The 26,490-nt window shown below is 35.7% G+C and overlaps 4 protein-coding genes across 13 annotated transcripts; all 4 read left to right on the top strand.

Moving 5' to 3' along the window:
* The first annotated feature begins 1,654 nt into the window (after positions 1-1,654).
* On the top strand, positions 1,655-10,523 carry LOC110610771 (protein AGENET DOMAIN (AGD)-CONTAINING P1). Of its 8 annotated transcripts, none has more exons than XM_021750843.2 (6): positions 1,655-2,327; positions 2,799-3,272; positions 3,836-4,282; positions 10,052-10,111; positions 10,215-10,283; positions 10,421-10,523. In XM_021750843.2, the coding sequence occupies exons 1-5, from the start codon at positions 1,884-1,886 to the stop codon at positions 10,254-10,256; spliced, it is 1,467 nt and encodes a 488-aa protein (XP_021606535.1). In that variant the 5' UTR covers positions 1,655-1,883; the 3' UTR covers positions 10,257-10,283; positions 10,421-10,523. The 8 variants fall into 8 exon arrangements, 7 of the variants coding, with proteins under 7 accessions (XP_021606535.1, XP_021606533.1, XP_021606534.1 ...); XM_021750841.2 differs by having other exon boundaries at positions 10,024-10,111; XM_021750842.2 differs by having other exon boundaries at positions 10,215-10,523.
* Positions 10,524-12,728: 2,205 nt separating this feature from the next.
* Positions 12,729-14,309, top strand: LOC110610623 (F-box protein At5g49610). Its single transcript, XM_021750628.2, has one exon. The coding sequence runs from the start codon at positions 13,098-13,100 to the stop codon at positions 14,175-14,177; it is 1,080 nt and encodes a 359-aa protein (XP_021606320.1). The 5' UTR covers positions 12,729-13,097; the 3' UTR covers positions 14,178-14,309.
* Positions 14,310-15,820: 1,511 nt separating this feature from the next.
* LOC110611323 lies at positions 15,821-22,018 on the top strand. 3 transcript variants are annotated; one of them, XM_021751572.2, is made up of 11 exons: positions 15,821-16,197; positions 17,329-17,592; positions 17,688-18,263; positions 18,619-18,748; positions 18,850-19,298; positions 19,713-19,793; positions 19,892-19,984; positions 20,576-20,734; positions 20,863-20,949; positions 21,076-21,147; positions 21,364-22,018. In XM_021751572.2, the coding sequence occupies exons 2-11, from the start codon at positions 17,554-17,556 to the stop codon at positions 21,688-21,690; spliced, it is 2,013 nt and encodes a 670-aa protein (XP_021607264.1). In that variant the 5' UTR covers positions 15,821-16,197; positions 17,329-17,553; the 3' UTR covers positions 21,691-22,018. The 3 variants fall into 3 exon arrangements, with proteins under 3 accessions (XP_021607264.1, XP_021607262.1, XP_021607263.1); XM_021751570.2 differs by having other exon boundaries at positions 17,329-18,263; XM_021751571.2 differs by lacking the exon at positions 15,821-16,197 and adding an exon at positions 16,384-16,638 and having other exon boundaries at positions 17,329-18,263.
* Positions 22,019-22,394: 376 nt separating this feature from the next.
* Positions 22,395-26,334, top strand: LOC110611325. Its single transcript, XM_021751575.2, has 5 exons — positions 22,395-22,705; positions 22,800-22,854; positions 22,980-23,036; positions 23,437-23,514; positions 25,722-26,334. Exons 1-5 carry the CDS (start codon positions 22,436-22,438, stop codon positions 26,198-26,200), a joined length of 939 nt encoding a protein of 312 aa, XP_021607267.1. The 5' UTR covers positions 22,395-22,435; the 3' UTR covers positions 26,201-26,334.
* Positions 26,335-26,490: the final 156 nt, after the last annotated feature.

Below are 26,490 nucleotides of genomic sequence, written 5' to 3'. Positions count from 1 at the left end.
TCTAATAAGTGCCAATCGTTTATTTCTTTTTCTTTTTTTTTTTTTTAAATTATTTTTTTAATGAACAAAACCAGCCGGTGCTGGCTCTGTTCATTCAGCCTGCCGCAGCAAATTTTGAAGATTCAAAATTTATTGCGATAGATTTTGATTTAAAAAAATTAATTATTATTTAATTATTATTATATTATAATAATATATTTATTTTATATTAATTTAATAATATTATTTATAATATAACCTTTTATAATAGTTTTTTAAAATAATAAATTTAATATGTTTTATTATTTTTAATATATTAATATAGTAATTTCAGATCTAATACAGACAAGTGATATGATACATGTTTAATAGCATACTAATATCGTTTTACAATTTTAAATATTTTCAATCTAATTTTCTTTTTTATTGACTTTTTTATAATATTTTTATATATAAAATAATAAAAAATATTAAATATAATAGTTACATATTCATAAATATACCATTGATACTATTTTTAATTATAGTATTATTATATTAATATATTAAAATATTTATTATTATAAAAAATTATATTATAAATAATATAGACATGTATTTCAAACTTAATTTTAGTAACTTTAAATATTATGTTAATTAATTAATTTATTTATAAATTATAAACAATGTAGTAATATTTTATAAAAATAATGCTAATATAGTACAGGTTTAGCCAGTGATAATATTTTTTAATTATTTTTTAAAATATATTTTATTATTTTTAATATATTAATATAATGATACTATAATTAAATAGTAATAGTGATATGGTATATATTTAACCACATAATAATTTTATTTTATAATTTTAAATTTTTTAATTTTTTCAAATGTAATTTCATTTTGTTAACGAAAATATTTTTATATATTAAAATAATAAAATATATTAAATATAATAATTATGTATCAATCAATTTATAATCCATAATATTTTTAATTACGGTATTATTATATTAATATATTAAAAGTAATATTAAAATATTTATTATTATAAAAAATTATGTTATAATATTTTATACTTAATTTTTAATTTTTTATAACTTTAAATATTTATATTAATTAATTTATAAATTATAAGCAATACTACACTCACAAATTATAAATGTATTTAAATAAATATGCTGAATTTTTAATTCTCATTTTAAATTAAAAAAACTATATAATAACATCGTACAGATATGAGGAAGTAATATGTTTTATAAAAATAATAAAAATAATATATTATTATTTTTAATATATTAATATAATAATATTATAATTAAATAATATCAATAATTTAAATCATTTTTAATAATAAAATAATATTATTTTATAATTTTAAATATTTTCAATATAATTTTTTTATTATTGATTTTTATAATATTTTATATATTAAAAATAATAAAATATATTAAATATAATAATTATGTATTAATAAATTTATAATTGAAATTATTTTTAATTACGTATCATTATTTTAATATATTAAAATATTTATTATTATAAAAAATTATATTATTATTAAATTAATATAATATAAATATATTATTATAATATTTTAATTAAAAAAAATAAAAAAGCTTGCGCGCAGGCTTAACACCGAGTGTGCACGCGCAGGCTTGTAAAAAGAAGTATAAAAGAATTGTGGCGTGTTTGTGGAGCGCGCCAGACCTGCACATGCTTCACAAGTACATCGAGAGTAGGCGGTGAAACCTCTGTTTATTATTGATTTAAACACAAAAAACCAAATATTTCTCTTTTAACACCGAAAACCCCTTGAAAATAAGAGCAATTTGTTTGCCACTTCAGCTCCCGCCAGTACTTTCAGTGATCACGCAGAAGGGTTTCTCTTGCTTTTTACCTATCTGAACCCTAAATATCGCAAAATGTCCCATCTTTCATGTGCCCATTTTCGCAAAGGCGACCTAGTTGAGGTTTTGAAGCAAGAAAATGGTCCCAGCACCTCGACGTACTATGCGGCTAAGGTGCTACGCTCAAATGTAAAGCAGAGGAACCAGATCTTCGTCGAGTACCAGACCATGATAATCATCGGATCGGGCTGCCAAAAATGTGTCACGGAGCTGGTTGATTTAGCTAGCGTTAGGCCTATGCCGCCAAGAGAGCTTAATAAGTGCTTTAGAATGGGAGATAGTGTGGATGTTTATTGCGATAATGCTTGGCAAAAAGGAACTATTAAGGACATACTTGAGAATTCCAAGTACATTGTGAGGTTCCATGGGAAAAGTGAGGGGATCGTGGCTGAACAGTGCTATTTAAGACTTCATCGAGAATGGGATGATGGGTCCTGGGTCCCCCCTCTTCCTGAACAAGTGTGTCTCTGTGTGCATGTGTTAGATTTATTTTTTAATTTTTTAATTTTTATTGTTTATTTGTTTATTCTTTGATGGGTTTGTTTAATTTGATTGTTTTCCTTCTTTTTTTTTTTATGATTATTTTATAATCACGACATGCTTGAATTGTATGAGATTTTGCCGGTGTTTATTTGCCATTTCCCCTTTGTCATTATTGAGTGTAATTTCTCGTAAAATTTATGTTTCTTTTACTGGGTTCTATGTTCCATTAACGTGGGTTTCTGTTTCTTACAGAAAATTAAATGTAATGGAACGCTTGTGATTATCTCATTTGTTAAACATAATTTTTATTTATGTTCCTTCGATAGTGTTTGGCGATACGTATTTAGCGGCTAGTGCGTATTATTTGATTTGAAGGTCCCTTATCTCGCCAATGATTTTGCTGGTTTTAATGGGTTTACTTCCTTTTTGGGAGAGCTTGAATTGCAGAACATGTCATCTTCGATGGACATGCAATCCAGAAAGGTAAAGCTGAAGACAAAATGCAGCAAAAGGAAGTCAGAGCCAATGATCGGAATGGGGACGAGCGTAGAAGTCAAAAGTGACGAAGAAGGTTACAAAGGTGCTTGGTATGGTGCTTCTGTCATTGACACCATTGGAAATGACGAGTTTTTGGTGCAGTACTTGACCCTGGTAACAGATGATGAAACTGCACCTTTGAGAGAAGTAGTAAAAAAGGATGATATCAGACCCTGTCCACCCCCAGTTTCTTCAGTTGTCCGTTTTGAACTGTTTGAGAAGGTCGACGTTTGGTTCAACGAAGGGTGGTGGGAAGGTGAGGTTCTTGAAGTGCAATATGGATTTAAGTATAAGGTTTATTTCAGCTCTTCAAATGAAACTTTGGAGTTTGATCATTCAGTATTGAGGCATCATCAGGAATGGAACAATGGAAAATGGATAAAGGTATAAATGTTAAATGCTTATACTTGTGGATTTCCTTTTGTAATTATGTCTGATCACACGGAATGCAGCATTTAATCTAGTAAGTAGTAAATAAGACAGATGGAACTAAGCAATTAATATTTGTTTATGCATGTAGCTGCTTTAGTTCATAAAGGATTTGTTTTGGGGTAGGTTTTGGTGGTCATATTTTTGTTTCTCCTAATGTGAACTGCAACTGAATAAAGAAAAATATCTTATGGGTGTAATTTAATTGTTTAGAAAAATAAATCTATTGATAATTAATTATATTGTTGGTGGATGATGGTTTATGCAATTTGTTAGGAATTGAGTTCTTGGATAACAATTCAAATCACTGAAGAAAGAGTAGATAAATCATCCCAAATCAGAAAACAATATTGTTTGTAATTCTTTAAAAGGTTTCTGGCTATATTTAAATTTACAATGCTATATGGTTGTAGGCCATGTTCAACATTGTGTAAAGGTAGTTGTAACTCTGTGGTATATGTTGTAATAAATGGTATCATCATGTTCCCATGGTCTAAAACTTTTAAGTTGACATCCAGGGGAAGTCAACGAAATTGGGAGCTAACTTGACAAATCAAAGGACAAAGTTCAGCACAGGGACAATTGTGGAAGTAAAAAGTGATGAAGTTGGTTTCCAGGGTGCTTGGTTTTCTGCAATCATTGTCAAGGAGATGGGGAATGGCAAATTTATGGTGCAATATCACAGTCTCTTAACAGATGATGGAACTGATTTTCTCATAGAAGAGGCAAGTGCTGCAGATATAAGACCTTCTCCCCCCCATATTGGACATGCCCACCCATTCAAACTGCTTGAACTGGTTGATGCTTGGTGTAGTGATGGATGGTGGGTGGGTTGTATCATCAAAGTTCACAAGAACTTGGAGTACACAGTCTACTTCGAAACAGCAGAGGAATTGAAATTTCAACACTGTGATCTGAGGCCTCATCAAGAGTGGATTGATGGATACTGGGTCGCTGCAGCTAAGGTAAGACTTCCATACAGTATCAAAACCAACCTTTTTATCATATGGTAAGGTTGACATGGTTTCTATATTTAATTTTCTAGGACTTGTAGTGTTGAAACTTTGTTTAGAAGTAAAACTTTATAGCCCAATGCAACTAAAAACACCTAATTAACTGTCCTTTTGAGCAATCCCTACAAATTCATGTCCTAGCAAGTTCTGTTTTGTGCTTGCAGTTGCATGGTAGGTGTCACAGGGTTCTAAGTCGAAACACACGCAGCGGAACAATCACTCAGAAACCTGCTAGGCAACAAAGAAATCCCACTTGGCTCAGCCACACAATCTCACAAAGTGAGGTTCGAAAGGCACAAAATCTCAACCAACAAAGTGCAAGACAACAGTATTTACAGGAAATAACTTTCCCAACCTTTCATTCACTAAAAGGAAACAATACAAGAGACACCTCTCACAGAACTCTTCCCAAAGTGTTCTAGCAGTGCTCTCACTTTAGCTCTCTCCCTAGCTAATGGGGTCCCCTCTCTCGGGGTTCCTCCCCACCTTTACATGTGTATGAGTATATATAGGATACAGCAACAGTTTACAAGAAGTTGTGGTTGACACCCCCAACCACTAAGGAGTAAAATCCGCCCACTACTCATCATGGAAGTTATATAACTGCCCACTACTCATCATGGAAGTTATATAACCGCCCACTAATGATCATGGGAGTTATAACTACCCACTTCCCATTATGGGAGTTATAACTACCCACTATCCCTCATGGGAGAACATGGCCACTACTCATCATGGGAGAACATGCCCCACTCTAGCATCACTTCCCCACGTTTGTAGGCCACTCCTTTGCATTCAGCAACTTCCAATCCCGACTGTAGCAGCATCCTCACATGATGGACCGAACCGACACCCGAAGTCCAGCCCTTGCACTCAGCAGTCTTCCAGTCTGCCCAAGCACACAGCCTTGCCAATCAAGCATACCCCTGCACACTCGCATCCAGCAGTACTCTCGCCTGCCGAAGTACACAGCCTTGCCAATCAAGCGCGCCCCTGCACACTCGCATCCAGCAGTACTCTCGCCTGCCCAAGCAATATAGCCGTGCCAATCATGTGCACCCCTGCACACTCCCAAGTTGTGGTGAAATCAAGGCCCAACTTCACCCAACTCAAGCCTACCGGCTCAAGGGTCTAACAAACCACCCCCACCAGAAGAAGCCAACGTCCTCGTTGGTAGGGCTCGCAAATAATCCCCTATTTGCTCTTCAGACTGCCACAAGGTCGTACCTCTCTTCCAAGTAGCCTCTGCGACTGGTTTGTCTTTCCATCGAATAAGGAACTCCATTCTCTTATTCTTTCTGCTTTGCCCAAATGTCCTATGATCCAGAATTTCTCCACTCTGATCATCAAACTGTTTCCTCACAACCCACGGAGCTTTCTTCACTTGGCTCCTTGAAGATTCAGCGACATCCTCGTGAAACTTCTTAAGGAAACTAACAAGGAAAGTTGGTTTAACTTCCACTCTCTCGGGCAATTTAAACTTGTAACCAGCATCCCCATGCCATGGCTACGAATCATGTCCATCCTATCAGACTGAACACGAGTAGTGTTGTACACTCCAACAACTACCTCCTTTCTGCTTAGGAAATCAGCAACCTGATTGTGCCTGCCTGGCTTGTGCCCCCACACAAAACCACATTGCGCTTCATTTAGCTTCCTGCTCTAAAGGCAACGGGTTGTCCCTCCTGGACCAACACCCTTCCAATAGCCTTATCAGAAGCGTCAGTATGCTCTCTGTTCTCAAAGGCAACGGGATGTCCCTCCTGGACCTGCACCCCTTCAATAGCCTTATCAAAAAGCATCAATATGCACTTAAAAAGGTGCATAAAAATCAGGCAACTTCAGCATCATGGTTCTGAAGAAATAGTAGCTTTCAACTTCTCAAAAGCACTTTGGCAATGACTCCCCCATTGCCATCTCTCATTCTTCCGCAGAAGATCTGTCAACGGTGCAGCTTTCTTGGAGTACCCAGCCACAAACTTTCTGTAATAGTTTGCAAGCCCAAGAAATGACCGCAACTCCGAGACTCCAGTTGGTACAGACCACTCCACAATGGCATCTACCTTCCTCGGGTCCATCTTCACCCTCCCTTGGCTTACAAGATGACCCAGGAACATGACTTCCTGTCTTGAGAACTCGCAGTTCTCCATGTTGACGTACAGTTTGTACATCTGCAACCTTTCCAACACCACCCTAGGTGCATCAAATGCTCATCCCAATTCCTACTATAGATGACTCCACCATCTAAGTACACAACAACTCATCAAGAAAGCCCTACAAGACATCACTCATGAGATTTACAAAATGTGGCAAGAGCATTTGCCAAACCGAAAAGGCATAACTCAGAATTCATAGACTCCACAGCGATTGACACCCATAGTCTCCGCTTTGTCTCCCTCAGCAATCCAAACCTGCCAATTCCCAGCCCATAGGTCCAGCTTTGTAAACCAGCAAGCTCCACTCAATCTGCCCATCAGATCATGGATAAAAGGCACAGGATATTTGTTCTTTATCGTCACTTTGTTCAGAGCACGATAATCTACACCCATCCTCAAACTACCATCTTGCTTTCTCTGAAACAAAACCAGCACACCATAAGGAACTTTTGAAGGTTGAATGCACCCTGCCTCCAGCAACTCATTCAACTCCTTCCTTAACTCAGCAAGTTCAAAAGAGACTTCCAATATGGAGCATGCACAGGAGGTTGAGATCCTGGCACCAATTCTATCTTGTGATCAATTGCTCTCCTAGGAGGCAACTCCTTTGGCAACCCAAGAGGCATCACATCTGCAAATTGCCTCAGCAACTCAGCAACTTGATCTAGGACTCCCCAGTCCTATCGGGCTTGACATCTAGCAAGGCAGCAAGGAAGGTCTTCTCACCTCTCCTCAACTCGTTCTCAACCTGTGTAGCACTCAGCACACCATTCACCTTGCTAACATCATTACATTCGTCCTTAGGAATACCCTTTCCTTGGACATAGGAGGTTTACAATTCATCTAAAATGAACAACCCACCCAAAATGAGAAACAACAACAACTTTAGCCCGCATAAAGAAGTCATTCCCCAAAATCAATTAAAAGAACAACCAAGAAATTTACACACCCAACCCAATTCCAAACAATACAAACAACATTAGCAGCCATGTTTATCACATCCCTAACTGTCGAATTTATTGCCTTCATGCGGTTGGAACTCTTGATCGCTTCCAAGCCCAAACTTTAGGCCATCCTCTCAGCCCAAAAGTTAAGTGAAGTACCAGTATCACCCATAGCCAGCACTTCTGCACTAGTCAATCTTATAGTCACATAGAGCAATCCTTTCAAAGGACTCACCTCTGAAATAGCATTCACCAAATGCATTGGATTCATGACAGAAGAATCCCGAAAGTCAGCAACTACAAGGGCATGGTCATCTTCAGCCACAAGAGCAGTCAGCTTCTCCCTCTTCGAGCAACCCTTTGCACGATGGGGTCCATTGCATAGGAAACACCCCTGGTTTCCCTTCAATACTTGCTCCCCGAACACTGACCATCAGCCTTCCCTTTCTCACTATTGCAGTCACCACCATTCTTCTTGCCACCCTTCAACCTTTCGCCCTTTCCCTTAATCAGGCTAGCATCTTTACTGAGCTTGAAATCCACCAAGCCATCAGCAACAGCAAAGGCACTAGGCAAATCCTTCACGTTTTGCCTTCTCAACTCCATTTGTGCCCATGGTTGAAGACCAGACATAAAATTGAATAGTTTGTCCTCCTCGGACATATTTTGGATATCCAGCATCAAAGAACTAAATTCCTTGACATAATCCCTTACCGTACCCGATTGTCTCAGCCGCTTTAAAGAATCCCTTGCAACCCAAGAGGCATTGCAAGGTAGGAACTGATCCTTCATTTCCTTCTTTAATCTCTCCCACGAGTCAATCCTCGGCCTGCCAGCACCGGCATCATCAGACATACGGGTTCGCCACCACAACTTGGCATCCCCTGACAAGTACATGCTGGTGATTGTAACTTGCTCCACATCAGGGATCCGAGCAGCAGCAAAATACTGTTCCATGTCCCAAAGGAAATTCTCTAATTCCTTAGCACTTCGGGCACCATTGAATGCTTTAGGTTCCGGCACCTTCATCTTCCCATTAGAGACCATCTCACCTGGGATCTCCGCAACTGTCCGCTTCACCAACGTCACGTCTGCCTCTAGCAAACTCACCCTTGCTCTCATCTCCTCAGAGAACTCTTTGAGCATGGTCTCAAGACGCTGAACAGACTCATGAAGGTCATCCATCCGAGTAGAAAAGCTCTCTACCCCATCAGCATCAACTGGGCCAATGATAGATTCTAACCGTGCCACCCTTTCTCGAACAGCTTCTATAGCTCCACCTCCAGCCATAGTAGTTAGAGTAACTGTTCAAAGCAAACCTTTGCTCTGATACCAAATTGTCACAGGGTTCTAAGTCGAAACACACGCAGCGGAACAATCACTCAGAAACCTGCTAGGCAACCAAGAAATCCCACTTGGCTCAGCCACACAATCTCACAAAGTGAGGTTCGAAAGGCACAAAATCTCAACCAACAAAGTGCAAGACAACAGTATTTACAGGAAATAACTTTCCCAACCTTTCATTCACTAAAAGGAAACAATACAAGAGACACCTCTCACAGAACTCTTCCCAAAGTGTTCTAGCAGTGCTCTCACTTTAGCTCTCTCCCTAGCTAATGGGGTCCCCTCTCTCGGGGTTCCTCCCCACCTTTACATGTGTATGAGTATATATAGGATACAGCAACAGTTTACAAGAAGTTGTGGTTGACACCCCCAACCACTAAGGAGTAAAATCCGCCCACTACTCATCATGGAAGTTATATAACTGCCCACTACTCATCATGGAAGTTATATAACCGCCCACTAATGATCATGGGAGTTATAACTACCCACTTCCCATTATGGGAGTTATAACTACCCACTATCCCTCATGGGAGAACATGGCCACTACTCATCATGGGAGAACATGCCCCACTCTAGCATCACTTCCCCACGTTTGTAGGCCACTCCTTTGCATTCAGCAACTTCCAATCCCGACTGTAGCAGCATCCTCACATGATGGACCGAACCGACACCCGAAGTCCAGCCCTTGCACTCAGCAGTCTTCCAGTCTGCCCAAGCACACAGCCTTGCCAATCAAGCATGCCCCTGCACACTCGCATCCAGCAGTACTCTCGCCTGCCGAAGTACACAGCCTTGCCAATCAAGCGCGCCCCTGCACACTCGCATCCAGCAGTACTCTCGCCTGCCCAAGCAATATAGCCGTGCCAATCATGTGCACCCCTGCACACTCCCAAGTTGTGGTGAAATCAAGGCCCAACTTCACCCAACTCAAGCCTACCGGCTCAAGGGTCTAACAGTAGGCTTCTAGGGGTAATCAATAATATGGCTTATTGGATTCCTCATAAATGTAGGAAGTGCCATAAATTTCTTTGCAGATTACCAAGTGTCAGTCTTTCTAATTTATGCATTTTGATTAAACATACTCTCTTATTTGTATTAAAAATTCCCTTGTTGCTCTAAACTAGCTACTGCCCTGGCTAGTGTCATCCCTGGTTGTACGTTTTATTTATTTTCCACCAACACTTGTTAAATGCATCACTTTTACCATTTTCTCTCCTTTTCTTTTCGTTTTTCTCTATTGGGTATCCAGTTGGAAGTTGTGATAACTGAATGCATAGGTCAAATCCAAAATGAAAGAATTGCTGGAAGGAGCTTTCACCTCTCAGCAACTAATGAAGGTGACACTAAGTTGCTGTCTTAACAGGATGCTAGTTTGTAGTGTTATTTGGTGTTCTGCCTCCATATATATATATATAGACCATTTCTTTTCCTTACCATCAGAAACCCGGTGGCCGGATTCCACGCCAACTGTTCTGGAGATAGCTCTGACGTCATTATGTGAATAATTAGGTTAGTAATATATTGCAAGTTGCTGCAAAGCAACGACTGCTTGGATTAGAGAGATTATTATAGCTTAAAAACATGTATTAGTTGGGAGTATCTCTTGTTTTGCTATTGGTCAAAACATCTGCATGATCTTATTGTAGGCTCTCACCCCAAACAGAATTTCATCAGTGCTTTTTGTACTATATTTACGAAAGTGTCTCAAAGGTATGCAATTTATTCTGCATGAAAAGGAAATCAATTCATTGATGAGCTTGTAATGATTTGAAACCTAATATTTGATTGAGTTTGAAGCAAAAACACAATTTGTTTAACTAAAGTTTAGTTCTGTTTTTTCCCCTTTTGTTTTAGTGGGTAAATTTTACTTTGTAATAATTTATTTGATAATGGAAATAAAAAAGTTAACAAAATGAATACAAATGAAATTGTTAAAGAATAAAAGGCACCTCTTTTAATAATTACTTAAAAAAAGAAGAAGAAACTACATACCGTTGAACAAAACCAAGGTTCTTGCCTCAGTTTGTCAAAGAGCCGCCCATGCTTTTCTATTTTTATTTTGTCTCTAATTGATCTTAAGTTTGATATCTTTGCAAGTTTTATGATGAATCCAATATTATTAAATTAAGAAATTTTTTCTTGTGAGTTGAATATTTTTAATTATAAAAAGAAGTTTAGTGATGTTGTGAATTCTAAATTTAAAACTCGATATATATATATTTTTTGAAAATGACATAATTCTTGCTTCATTAATTAGTTTTTGTGAATATTTAACTGAAAATAGTTGACAACATGAAATAATTGAAGTATTAGTAATAAAAAATTTGGATTGGCCTTTGGGAGAGGGAGACTAGTCACTGAAGAAACAACATTGCACAACTTAAGAATAAACTAACCTCATTGAATTGGTTTTCATAGTTGATTCACATGTTCATGTTTTCATTTTATGTTTACATTCTTACACTCGATATTCACTTGATTACTTTGCATCTGGTTTTTGTAAACTCATATTTATTCCTCTAAGTGTAATATTTCACATGTTCAAGTTTATTATATATGATTATTTTTGCTTTCAAAAAAAAAATGTATATATTGCAACATTTTTATATCAATATTATATGTTTTTTTTTTATCCCATATTGCTAATGCTTAATATAAATTTATAATAAATATCAGTACGATGATTCCAAAGCACGTAGAAGAATCGTATCGAATAAGCTTACGGAAGTTGCCGCAAATTTTAAGCCCATTTCATAAGCAAGTTGTCCATGTCATGTCCCTCTCCTCATTTCTGGCCCTTCAGAAACGTACAACTGGAAGCCCAAGCCCAAATTGGTTGGGTAATTTTGATCCAAGTCATTTAACATTTCATTCTATTATTTAACTTTAATTTATTTCAATAAAATCACTCAATTTTACTTTTATTTTTAAATATATTACTCCAACATCTTATAACAGATTAACAACCCCTTTGCATATTCTCTCTTCCTTTTTATTTTATTTCAATAAAATTATTATTAAAATTTATAATAATTTATATTATATATTTACTATTTAATTTGATTATACGTATTTGAATTTAGAATTTTAAAAAACTTTTCATGGTATAAAATAAAAATTTTAAAAATTTGTAATTAGTTGTAGTTAAGGAATTAAGTATTAACCCGTTTATTTAGATTTTTTTTAATAATTAAATAGATAATAGTAAAAATTAATTATAAAAATATAAAATGTAAAACTTAATTAATTTAAAAAATACATGATTAAATATTTGATAAAAAAATAAATAAAAATTTTCACTATTGACGGTTAAATTTTATAAATAATACTTATTTTTTAAAGCTACTATTTAATTGCAGCTTAGATAGAATTTTTTTTATTTTAATTCTAATTAAAAATTATTATTTTCTAAAACAAAAAAAATTATCACTAATTTAAATAATGAAAAGTTATATTTTCATTATTAATTATTTTCTAAAACAAAAAGTAACTCCTTAATAATTAGAAAAAAATTAAAGTCTTAAAATTAATTTTTATTTAAGTTTAATTTGCATTAATTAATTTAATAAAAATTTAAAGAATAACAAAATAAATAAAAAATAAAAAATAGTAACTAAATTATTAATAAATGTATTAAATTAAAATTGATAAAATATAAGATGACATTTTCAAAATGATTATATTAAAATAATATATTTTTATTATTTTCTAGTTAATTATTTAAATTCTTTTAATAAATATGTTAATAATTACCTCTTTAATTTTAATTAATTATAATTTTTAAATTCTTATGTGATAAAAGTTGAGTGATAAATAGGAGGTATTAATCTGAAAATTTGCTTTAGCAAGTCAGTGTGGTTTCATTTGAAATAAAATTTATTAAAATAAATTAAAATTGAATAATAAAATACAAAATAAACATTTAAGGTGAGTCACCATAGATCAAAATTACCCTTAATTGGTCATTAACGTAATCCCAAGGGGGTATCTTATGTGTACACATCTCCGCATCTCGCCCCTTTTTCCCCCTTTCTCTTCCTCGTTTCATTCTTCGTGTAATCCCTTCTCTCACCATCTCCAATTTCCTTTCAACTTAATCCTATCTTCATATTGCCTTTTCCCCTGTTTGATTTTTTGTTTTTGGGTTCAAAATATTAGATTATTTTTTTCATTATCTCAAATGGATCAATGAAATTCACCTTCTTCCATTACTCAATCTTGAAATTTGTCTCCGGTAAGAAAATCCGATGCCCTTTCTGCATTCCAATATCTGGGTAATTGAGGTTTTCTCTTTTCTTTCTTTTTATATTTCTTGAATTAATTATGAATTCAACAGATGGGATTTTCCCTGATGAAGTTATTCTTCAAATACTTGCAAGATTGCCTGTTAAGTCACTGTTTAGAGCTAAAACCGTATGTAAACTCTGGTACAGAATATCATCAGATAATTATTTTATCCAACTCTACAATGAAATAGCTGCTAAGAACCCTGTGGTATTGGTAGAGATTTCAGATTCTTCTGAGTTAAAATCTAGCCTTATTTGTATTGATAATTTAAGGGGTGTTTCTGAATTCTCCTTAGATTTCTTGAAAGACAGAGTGAAAGTTAGGGCCTCGTGTAATGGCATTTTATGCTGCTCTAGTATCCCTGATAAGGGTGTTTATTATGTTTGCAATCCAATGACTAGGGAATTTAAGTTGCTTCCTAGGAGTAGAGAAAGGCATGTGACTAGGTTTTATCCTGATGGTGAGGCCACTCTAGTTGGTTTGGCTTGCAATTTATCAATGCAGAAGTATAATGTTGTCTTAGCGGGTTATCATCGAACATTTGGTCATAGGCCAGATGGGACATTTATATGCTTGGTATTTGATTCAGATTTGAATAAATGGAGGAAGTTTGTTTCTTTTCAAGATGATCATTTTACCCATATGAATAGGAACCAGGTTGTGTTTGTCAATGGTGCACTCCATTGGTTAACTGGTAGTTTTTCATGTATACTTGCGCTTGATATGGGCTGTGATGTTTGGAGGAAGATTTCATTGCCAGAGGAAGTGAGTTATGGTGCTGGGAATAGGGTGTATTTGTTGGAGTCAGATGGGTGTTTATCTGTAATACAGATTTCAGAGGCATGGATGAAAATATGGGTGATGAAGGACTATGAGAGTGAACGATGGCATGAGGTGGAAAGAGTGAGCCTGAGATGTATTCGTGGAATGGTGCCTGGTATTTTCCCAATAAGCCAGACCGGTGAATGTGTTTTCATGGCAACTCATAAGCAGGTTTTGGTATATCATCGGAGGAGTAGAGTGTGGAAAGAGATGTATTCTGTGAAGAACAAATCTGCATTGCCATTGTGGTTCTCAGCACATGCATTTCGGAGCACGATATTCTCTTGTAATTAAATTGTGGTCAGCACTTGACAAAATTTCTGTACAGAAATTTATTCTTACAACTTCTTTGAATTGTTAGTTATTAGATCTTCATGATTTTTAAGTATGAAATTCTTATGCTGCTATAGTGGCTTTGGTTTGGATATTTACATTGCATGAATAATTAGCAAGGCAATTTTGCTATTATTATTACTATTTTCATGAAGTGCAATGTCTTGTGTTTGAAGAAGAAAACAGGAAGCTCAGCTTGTTATTTTTGCTATAACTCTAGTTGAGGGTGATGTTTGAAAGTTGCTTTCCATTCATTTGCAGTTTGTAGGAGCGTGCACGGTTCTTCAAGAACCGTCCCAAATTAATCTTATTCTAATATTTTGGTTCAATTCGGGTTGTTTACTCAGAACTGAACTAGAACCGTCCGATAAATGTTATCTGATTTTCTGAAGGGAATGGATTGCAACTTTCCGTTGCTGTCTCTATGTGGCCATTGTTATCAGCTTTTGTGTGTTATCATCATCATCATACTTTAAAGTGTTAAAATCTGATTCCTGCTTCCAATTTTCTGCGATGTTTAATTTGTATTGTTGACTACTAATATCTCTTATTTCTTATTGGATTATGACCAGTAAGTACTTGAATGACCATTTCTGCCTGGAATTGACTTTGTACACACTTGTATACGTTTTTCTCTTCTTTGAGGATAAGTGATAATAACAACAATAACGATTTCCCATTTAGAATTTGTTAAAAGAAAAGCACCCAGAATCCAATTCCAAGGGAAAATTTGTCAGAGAATCAGTTCATTGAAAATGGGTCTGCCAAGCAAAATATGGGCGATTTCATTGAGAATCAATCACTTTTACATACAAAATTCACCCATCCAGAATAACACCAAAATGGGAGGGGAAAAAAAGAGAGTAGGGTTTTCAGGAAATTGGATTATTAGAGCAATCTATTTTGTTTATAATTTTGCCATTGCCATTTCCATTTGGCGATACGACCAAAGTTTTAAAATTAGGTGTTTCTGTATCAAGAAGCCAAGAAACATGCCAACAATGTGAACGCAAATTTCAATAACAACAACAATAAAGAGATTGCTACTGACTGTTGTTATTATTTTTATTATTATTATTATATGCCAAATATGGTAGGTTTTTTTTTTAATTAAAGAAAATGACAAATACGGTTGTAAAAATTAATCATATGAGCAATTTTTTTTTATTTGCATTCCTTATATTTCTAGATCATATATAATTATAAATTCTTTAATATAATTATTCAAATATACAACATGTAATTGTTTTCAATTGAAAATAAATTAATTTAAGAAATTACTCTATAATTTTTTACATATTCTATTAAACTAAAAAAATACTAATACCAGGTACAAAAAAATTGATTATTTAATACTCTCTATTTTATTAATTAAAAATATAATAATTAAAAAAATAATTAATATAATAAATATTTTTTTGTACATTTTAGTTATTTTTTCGATGAGCTAAGATGATGGAAAATGATTAATTCTTTTTTTTCTATGAAGTATTAATTAAAAAAAAAAAAAAAACTACCAAACACTAAAGTCCACAAACCCTGGCAAGATCACAAGCTTGAGCAGTGCAAGATAATCCATAAAGGGAATAAGGTACGGTAACTCAGAAACCCAAACACACCCAAACAAAAGACCATCTATCCTGGATGATGATGACGTTGAGAAGCAGCTGTGTTTACAGCTTTGTATGGAGTCTTTCTTCTCTCTATCCCCCTCTCCCTATTGCGTTTTTGTCGTTTCATTCTCAATTCTCGACGATGCCATAATCAGCTCTTGGAACAGCTCCGGTCAATGAAATTGAAATATTAGTTTAATTGCAGGAACAAGAAATTTATGATCTTTTAAGGCTATTTTCGCCCTTTTCATTTTCTTTTATTGCTCATCTACTTCTTATTTTAGGGCTTTGTTCTCGTTTTCTATCATTTCTGGCTATTGGGTCTTTTTCTTCACTTCCCTTCTCCCTCCAGCTGCGCTTAGCTCGAGGTATGCCTTTTTCCTTAATTTTATTTATCTTTTCTGTATTGGAGGATTGGATTTTTTAATTAAGTTTTTTTTGTCAATTTTTTAAGCTTAGGACTTGATTTTATTTGCTGATATCGCATTTGGGGGTTTGGTTCGCTGGTGGGTTTCATTTTCTTTCCTCTTCATTTTGATTGAAGCCGCCATTTGGTTTGTTCTCCTAATTACTGGACGATGTTTGTGCTTTCGTTTTAGGAACAGCCAATACTAACCTTCAGATACTGATCCCTCCGCAATTCTTTGTCTGGGTTTTTGATATTTTCAGCTGGGCTGAAATATTTAGCCTTGGTCTAGCTTAATTTCTTAAGTAGTTCACCTTCTGTTCATTAGGGTTTCAAAATCGTCACTATCACCATATCCGTGATACCGTGACTATATAATGTGGGTTTGCTTCAAACTCTATTGGTAATTACCTAAGCCCTAAGTCTGTTTACCATTGGTTTTAAGTTCTTGTATTATGCTATTTTATTAAGCTGTTACTGAAAATTTTGTTTTGTTGTTTGGGACATAACCTTTTATGTTGTTGGAGATTCTGGTTTGTAAAAAAGCTGAAGTTCTCTCTTAGAAAACCACTTTCTGCTATTTTCATTATTGCCTACACATTGTATTTATGAATTGTAGGTTTTCCAGTCAACTTGGTATTCCATGTCAAAGTGATTTTTTGATTCTTTGATCTTCCTTTCAGATGGACATAAATTAGTGGTAGTAAAAAAAAAAACGCAAGATTGGGAACTTGAGGAGTATCTTGCCTTTATCTGGTTTTGATTGCTTCTTATTTACCAGGCACATTTTTCCCTGGCAACAATGTAGTGAATGTATTGACCAAAAAGTGTTGTGCAGTTGTACAATTTACTTTTTGAAGCTTGAAGCCTCATGTGACAGAACATTAAATCATCATCTCTTTTGAATGTGCTTTTTGTTGATGTGTAGTTATTGTGATTGTCATGGTGTGTCCTCCTCATGATGGGGTTTAGGTTCAACCAATGACATCCGAGTAGTTATTAGGAAGCTTCTTGAAGTTTCTGTTGCTCTTTTAGTATGGAATCTGTTTCAAAAGATTTGACAGGATTAACTGTCTGCATTCTTTGGTGACAGGTAATTATTTTCACATGTAACTAATGCTGCAAGTCATGCTTCCCTTGATAGAACTGGAAATGGACTAGTTTCTCTTCCTCTCCAACTACTGTTATATGATAACTGCTATGGCTCGCAAAGGAAATCAACAGAGGAATGGAGTGGATCGTCATGCATCAGACCACAAGAAAAAGGTTTCAGATTCAGGGCATGCAATTCCTGATATGAAGGGACGAAGGAAAATGAATGAGTCGAAGGTCTTTCCTGGAGAGGATATCCCAGATGGTGATCAACCATGTACCTTTACTACAGATAATGTCAGAAAAAGAAACAATGCTGGAGATGATAACAAAACTAAGCAAACTTCTGGCAAATTTCAGGGGAAAGAGAAGCAAGGTATAGACCAACCACATGATCTAGGGCAGTCAGCATCACATGGGAACAATTCTGGGTATTGCAGTAGTTCTTCTGGTGAAACCCCCAGCATAAGTCATGACAATGGAACATTACCTGGCTCGGAAAGTGATCCAAAACATGCAAAAGTTGGATTCAACTACTTGTTTAATGGCTTGCATCTAAAAACTATGATGGAAAATGTGGATTTTTCAGGCAATGTAGCATTTAGAAACTTGAGGGCATCAACGTCATCCATTTTGGAGGTGGCAGGTGATTGGCTGGAGAGGCACAGACCGTTGTTTGCTAGAGTAACAACCAAAATGTGTAATGCTCGTGATTATGTTAAACTGAAGACCGTGCAAGCGTATCCTGTTGTTTTGAAATGGCTCATACATTTTAGGAACATAATGCTTCTTTTATCAATGATTTGGTTGGACTGCACTCTTAGAGGCATTGATTCCTTTCTGCGGCTAGGGACAACATCCTTCTTTTCAGTTATATGGTGTAGCATTATGTCAGCAATTGCTATGGTTGGGATTTCCAAGTTTCTTATTGTCCTGGTAAGCCTGTTCATCTTAATCTGTTACGTGGTACAATTCTTTCCATGCATTCCTAAGTGCACACAAGTCTATTAAATCCATATTTTCACAAGTATTTGCTATTTTAGAAGTCCTGGCTTTTTTGCTGTGTGGTTGCCTCTCCAAAGTAATTGACACGGTTTTTATAATCATTAGGAATGTTGTATCAGCATTGCTTCATTGAGTATTTCACAAACAAAAAACTCTCTGTAATAGTATGTTTGTGCTTTCCAGCTGCATGTTAGATCCTCTACAGCTTCTGCATTGCTTTTTGTTTTTTTCAGCTGATCTATTTTGTATGTGCATCTTTTAATGTGTTAAAAATTGAATTGCTCAGGCCATAGCTGCAATTGTGGGAGTTTTCATTGGCCTCACCCTTGGACTTTTGGTAGTTGCCATTTCTGGAACTGTTTTCCTGTGGCTTTATGGAAGCTTCTGGATAACACTATTTGTCATTATCATTGGAGGTAAGTTCTTTTGCTTTTTCCTAAGTACCATCTCTTTATTTGTGTTTATTATTTGACAAGCTTGCTAAGAGCTTTTTTTTATTCTTTTTTTCCTGATTCAGGGTTGGCATTCATGTTGGGTCATGAACGTCTTGCACTATTGACCACCACTGTGTATTCTGTATACTGTGCATGGACATATGTTGGATGGCTTGGCTTAATTTTGGCTTTCTATCTATCTTTTATCTCAAGTGACATTCTGATGTTCTTCCTAAAGAATAGCATTAACCAGCGCAGATCCAATAGGCCCCCTGAACAGTCTGCAGGAGTGGAAGGTCAACCGGGCTTCTTCAATAGTGAGTCCTTTCATGCTTCTTTCTCTGAAACTAGCCCTGGATTTTCATCAGATCATAGCCCTGGTGTTCCTTCAACCAGTGGGACAGATTCTGAGTTGACTTCTGAAGAAGAAGTTATACGGTTGTTGAACTGTACTGATCACTATTCAGTGCTGGGTTTGTCCCGTTATGAGAATGTGGATGTTTCTTTCCTGAAGAGGGAGTATAGAAAAAAGGTATATGACATTCTTTGCTTGCTTTATATTTGCTTATCGGATATATTGGTGAGGTGATATCCAGTCTCCCTTTAGTTTTGTAGGGATTGATTTACATCCTTCTCCATGTTGAACTTACTTCTATATAAGCAATTAAATATGCTTCTTTGAGTTATTGAGGTTAAATATGTATTTTGTGGTATCTAGGGATTACTTGCAAATATTCCTAATATCCAGTTGATTCTTCTCCATGTTGAACTTACTTCTATATAAGCAATTAAATATGCTTCTTTGAGTTATTGAGGTTAAATATGTATTTTGTGGTATCTAGGGATTACTTGCAAATATTCATAATATCCGGTTGTTATTAATGAATTGAGGATATTTGTTTGGTTTATCTAGTGATACATATATATATTTTTATTTCATTATTAGGCAATGCTGGTTCATCCTGACAAAAATATGGGCAATGAGAAGGCTGCAGAAGCTTTTAAGAAACTTCAAAATGCGTATGAGGTAAGCATTGGCTATTGTTGGTTGTAGCACGAGCTAAAAACTTTTATTTGTGCATGATTCTTACCCTAACAATCATTGCTGTCTTAACTTCTATCTAGGTTTTGCTAGATTCCTTGAAGCGAAAAGCTTATGATGATGAATTAAGGAGGGAGGATTTGCTAAACTATTTCCGTAAAGGCACTTCCCGGAAGGTTTGCACATATGTTTCTCTGTGGTCAATTTCTATATGTGATTGGCTTCCAATTATCGTCATATATGTGCCACTGACATATTTCCATCAGTAGTATCTGATCTGAAAATAGTGTGGTTGCTATGTACAGCAAGGTTCAGAAGCCAAATCCACTTTGAGGGAGACATAATTTTTTGGCCAATGGGCATTTCTTCGATGTGATTATTTGGGAGGATTTAGTCCATAATTTAGATGCATATTAATTTGAAGCCTATAACACCATTGGCAAAAAATGCAACTCATATGGCACATTTTTTTTTCTCCAGGTTGCCTTCACAAGCATTTTGATATAGTTGTCTGAGATTTGTCTGAATAGTATGCCGTAGTTCAGTTGGACCTTTATGCTACTTGGCCTTATTTTCATTTGGTTGCTAATGTCTAGTCTTCATTTTTGGTGGGTTGGGACTGAATTTGAACAGCTTGATTTTAGTGGCCCAGGCTTTCACTTAGAAGTTTGAAGTTGGGTCGATCTCCTCACTTATTGGTCCCATGTTCTGAACTCATATGACAAGTCTTCATCTTATATAGTTTTCTAATGTAATTGATTGTTCAGAATGGAGAGCATGGTTTCTTTGCCTCTGGGTTTACTCGTTCAGAGGCTGAAGGTGAAGACCCTATTGGAGAATCAAGGCGCATTGCTTGCAAAAAGTGCAATAATTTTCATGTCTGGGTACATACGAAGAAGTCAAAATCTAAAGCAAGATGGTGCCAGGTTTTTTGTTTTTTTGTCTAATCTCTCTCTCTCTCTCTCTGTCCATCCACTTATCATTTCCTTACTAATGACTGTATAATAGTATACTGTGCTTATGATTTAAAATTCTGGGTATTTTGCTTCCACAGGATTGCAAAGACTTTCATCAGGCAAAAGATGGAGATGGTTGGGTTGAACAATCTTCTCAACCATTCCTTTTTGGATTATTGCAGAAGGTATATACCTACTCTTCCTCCTTTTTACGTGCAAGGTGCATCTAGCCAGTTCATTGTTTGTTGAAGGACTGCACAAGTGATTTTTGAAAAAATCGTTAAATTATACTTCTGCATTTTTATATGTAGGTTGATGCTCCCTCTGCATATGTTTGTGCTGATAGCAAGATATATGATGCTACTGAATGGTATATATGCCAGGTAATATAATTTGTGTTTAATACCTGAATTAAAACTTTCATGAAGCTTTATGTCAATGATCATAAATGAAGATCATGGTAGATAATGTCCATAAAGGGGTACTCCTAGTATATCTTGCATGCGCATTATAGTATCGATAAATTTCCTAGTTTGTGGAAACACACTGTTATCACACCGGACGAGGGAGTGAATGTACAAATATTTGAATTTTGACAGGGAATGAGATGTCCAGCCAACACTCACAAACCAAGCTTTCATGTGAACACTAGTGTTACTTCCAAGCATAATACTTCCAAGGGATCTAGTTCAGGACACAGAAGTGGTAGGATGCCAACATCGAACATGGAAGAGACCATGACAGAGGAAGAATTCTTTGAATGGTTGCAGAATGCAGTGCAAGCAGGTGTATTTGACAATTTCAATGGGAGCAGTGGCGCCGAGAGCCCGTCTGCCAGGGCTGGAAATGGTCCGAAGAGCAGTTATAATGGGAATGGCAGCAACAGTGGTAGCAAGAGGAAGAAAAAGGGGAAAAAGCAATGGTGAACGCAGATAATTTTCCATACTTGATTCTCTAACTTTGTAAGAATTTTCCAACCATTGAGAGAAGGGCTTAGAAGCTTCTTCTTGAAGGGCTTAAATTGGAAAAGGGAAAAGAAAGTAAGTTGGAGTGCAAATTGAGTTTTTGCATGAGAAGGTGAAAAGCCTTCGTCCATCATACAAAGTTTGTATAGTGCTTCTTTCTTGGGTTGTGTTTAGGCTCTCTCTTCCTAGATTGCTACAGAATGAGGCCAAGGAGGACTAACAAGAATTGGGGGAGAATTCAAAATAGTTGAATAAAATCATTGGTATACCATCGTGTAATCTCATTTCATGAAATGGCTCCAAGTAATAACCCTAATTACGAGGCGTATTAAAATTATTTCAATGGCATACGCTGCTGCAAGTGAATCAGGTTTTAAATAAACAAATAGCTGAATTCTTATGTTTAGCATACTTTGCGGACGAAAAGAGGGAAAAACAGATGCGGCTCTAACAAAGAGAGGATTAAGCATGATATCAGCTCCTGATGATTCAATTAAACATTTCTCAATAACTATCCTAAAGAAAATTAATCAATTAATTATATATAAAAGAATTATGAATTAGCCAACATTTTTAAATATTTCCAAAGAGATCATTAAAAAATATAAACTCCATATTTTTTTAAATGACCAAATCACCCCTCCTTTATATATCGTTCATAAGGTGTCATCTCCTCTTCTAGAGGGAAAATAAAATTCCTTCGACAATGGAGACCCTCATGCCCACCGCAGCAACTTATCCAAACCCAAAACAGGTTCATGGTAATTGGTTTAGTCGGTTCGGAAACACAAGCTTCAATTTTCGAAAAGGGTTCTCTTCTGAGCTATTCACCTCTCGAAAGCTTTCATTTGGATTGAGAAGATCTGTAACTGTTGGGGTCAAAAAGCAGAGCAACAAGAAGGAAGACACCCATAGCTTCGTACCTAAACCAGATGAGGCCACTGGGCCTTTCCCTGAGGCTGTACTTCTTAAAGAGGTCATTTTTATGATAATCCAGTGGCACATATAATTTTTCAGTGTTATTTCCTTATTGGTTTGGTTTTGAGATGGGGTTTTATTTTGAGTTTCAGAAGAAGGTTCAGGAAGATGGTAAACTTCTCCCTGAATTCGCTGACGTTGAAGAGCGTGAGTGATTCTTAACTTGTATATATGTTTTGAAACTTGCTTGCTTCTGTTTTTGGGTACTTTTTTCTTTAATTATTGTTCTGATATATGGAGATTGAAGTAATACGACCATTTATGAATTGCAGAAAAGCTCTATGAATTTCTGAACCTTGAGCTGGAAAGTCAATTGAAGGTAGAGCGTAGTGAGTATACTTCCTTCCCATCTCTTCTTGGTTTCCATGGTTTGGTATTTGGTAAAAAGGGGGAAAAAAAAAGAATGAGGACGGAAAACAGCACTTTACTTATAAATTGGATGTTAAATGATTTCTTGTTCTGGCTGGTACTGATGAAATGTTTTGCAACTTCTCTGGTCAACTTTGTTACCATATGGGTTTCTAGACTGTTGTCTATTTAGCATTTTATTTTTACCTCTTTTAATCTGTCAGGTATAAACTGGATAAATCTATGTGTTTTCACGGTTTTATAGAAAATGATAGAGAAGTATGTTGATTATGGTTTCTAGCTAGATAGGATTCCCTTCCATAGTTGAGGAGGACCTTTGTGCTAATATCCTGTGGTTTTTTGTTTGCTTCATTTTTGCAGTGCGACACTATGAAGTGGTTTATCTAATCCATGAGAAACATGCGGAAGAGGTGGGCAGTGTTAATGAAAAAGTTCAAGGTAATACATACTTCTATCTTTCAGTTTCTGCCCACATTCTCACCATACTGTTTACTTCTATTTTCTTATTATTGATAGTGACTTCACTCATCAACCAAGACCAACACAAATATGCCACGTCCTAATCACCTGGCTCCCTGTCCATAAAAACTAAAGCTTGGAAATCTTCTCACCACATAAGTTGGAAAGCTACACTGGTTGCACCAAAGTTTACTTTAGTCTTTAACCTTCTCAAGAACATAGAAGAGTCGGTTTCCACAGTGTCATGGATGTTCTAACAAACTTCTCCTAGCATTAACTTGGTATGGGGCTCTCTATCTCAGTGAGTTTTAGTAGGATAATGATGTCAAAGGGTCATGCAAGTCTATTAGGATTCCAGTTCACCCTTTCCCATTGTGAGTAAATGACGAAGATGATGAGCTATTAACAGCTTGAACCAGTGAGCTTGTGATGCTTGTCATGTTAGGGTTTCCCAGTACTTCTATTAATTGGTAATTTGGTAGGTATACAGTATCCGATTCCACAATTGCATTTTACAAATAATAGTGATGAGAGAATTCTCGCTCCCATGAGGATTGAGTCAAGTACCAAACTATATCAACTATGATTAGCTAGATGATTGAAATTGAGTTTATGTTAAAACTAATAGTAGAAATTTTAAACTAAATGATGAACTATGAGCAATCAAAACAAAATGAAATCAACATTAACGAGAAAAAAAGCTTCCAGTAATCGGGTTCACAACATCAATTTATTAAGGCATGTGAATCAATTCATTCAAGTAAAGATATTTTAGATATCGAAGGAATAACAATTCTAAGTAATCTAAGGCTCAAAGGATCTATTCTAACCAAATTAATTATCTGTTCTCATGGAATTAATTTGATTAAAACCCATTAAGATCATTGGATATTCTATTAAATTCCTCAAGGGTTTATTCTATCTCTAGATCAAGAATCCTGGGGAGATTACTCAATTTTCCCATATCAAGCTTCATGTTCTAATTTTTCTTTTGATATGTAATCATGCAATTATGGAATGTAATCTAAAGCAAGCATTAAAGAATATAAGCAATTGAATCAAATCTGTAGAAGAATATAAGCATTAAGAATATAACCTTGGGCATGTTTCACTCACTGGAGGCTTCTTTCTCTGCTCCCACACACCCTTGGGCATGTCAGACATGTATATACATGCCCATGGGCATGTGCGGTGACGTCCTACATGGTCTAGGATATGCTTCAGCTTCCTGAATTGCTTCTTTTTTTTTTTTTTTTTTTTGTGCTCTCAATTAGATCCCTTCATGCTTTAATCATATGCTTCCATCTTCAAGAGTTTTTAGACCTAATTTATTCTAAATTAACCAAGATTGAGATTAATTCGCAAAGATATCTAATATAATAGAAACTAAATAAATCTATTGAATTAAAGCATAAATACTGACTAAACATATGTGTAAATGACCATATTATGATGGTATAAGCTCATTAGATACCTCCCAATATTCACCATCATTATATGTCCTTGGTAAATTGCCCTATTAGAGTTAAGCCCCAATTATTAAAGACTTCATTTGATATGTTCTTTATGCTTGATCTGTCTATAAGGTGCCTCGATAACTTAAATTGTAACTTCCTTATGCAATAGCTTTCTCTATTGTCATGATTGAAATTTGACCTGGCAGAAGGTCTGGATGCTTCTACAAGCTCTCCTCTATTCAATTTTCCAAATTGTTGATACAGGCATGCCTGTATTAAGTTGTCAATCTTAGCTTGGACATGCTTGTGAAGATGGTTAGAGAACTTGATAAAAATGCCACCAGGCGAGGTTATGTTGTTTTTTTGACTTTGCACCCTGCTTGGGGCTGAAATATTTTGTCCCATTAATGTGAATGAAAACTTTGGTAAAATGGTCTCATAAGTATTGGAATAGAATGGTCTCATGTCTATCCCAGGTTGGTTAGAATATCTTCAATTATTTAGGTTACCAACTTTAAGAAATGTTGCATATTTGTTTTTATGGTATTAAATGAATTCTCTCCATTTGTGGGGACTTCCATTTCTTGGTATGTAGTTAAAGTCACAATAAGGTGCAACTTGTTGGGCATTGTTAAAGACAAATGTCATCTGATGTAATGCTATTTTCCTTTTGGAGTTGCATTTCAACTTGCCCTGCAATATCTTTTACCTTTCAAATACTTACTGCAGGCTTTTTAAGGGAGAAGAAAGGCAGGATATGGAGACTGAATGATTGGGGTATGCGAAGGCTAGCATACAACATAAAGAAAGCCAAAAATGCTCACTATATTTTGATGAATTTTGAGTTGGAAGCCAAATGGATCAATGAATTCAAGAGCTTGTTAGACAAAGATGAGAGAGTTATTCGACACCTTGTGATAAAGAGAGATGAGGCAATCACAGAGGATTGCCCACCTCCACCCGAGTTTCACACGTTGCGTGCAGGCATGGATGATGAGGAGGAGGAGGAGGAGGATTTAGATTATGATGACACCTATGATGACGAAGATTACGATGAGAGTTGGGATGGTGAGAGTGAGATGGAGGTTTATGATGATGACATGGAGGATGGTATTATAATCATGAACAGTGATGATATGAATGATGACTCAGCTTGCGTAAATGGGGAAGGAAAAAGAAACCGGTTAAAAGAGAAAGCAAGGAGGTAGATAGGTAGTTTCTTGGAAGTTTTAAGCACCTTTGTATGAGTTGAGAAACATTCAGATTTCATAGGACAGGTTGATGCAGTCTGTTACCGAGTATAATAGTGTGCACCAAATTAATCAAAGAAATGTTTTTGGTATGAATGTGTGGAGATTTGCAATGCATGGGATCTTTTTATTACTTGCTTAAATGGATAATAAGGATCTAGACCAGGACAAAGGAGGAGCTGCTTGATCTCAATGTGGAAGCTTTTTTTATGTATCAGATATATTTTTACATGTTAAGGAAAGAATCA

Source organism: Manihot esculenta, chromosome 3 (assembly GCF_001659605.2).
Source record: "Manihot esculenta cultivar AM560-2 chromosome 3, M.esculenta_v8, whole genome shotgun sequence".
Taxonomy (NCBI): Eukaryota; Viridiplantae; Streptophyta; class Magnoliopsida; order Malpighiales; family Euphorbiaceae; genus Manihot; species Manihot esculenta.
This window is presented reverse-complemented; position numbering and strand designations above follow the sequence as displayed.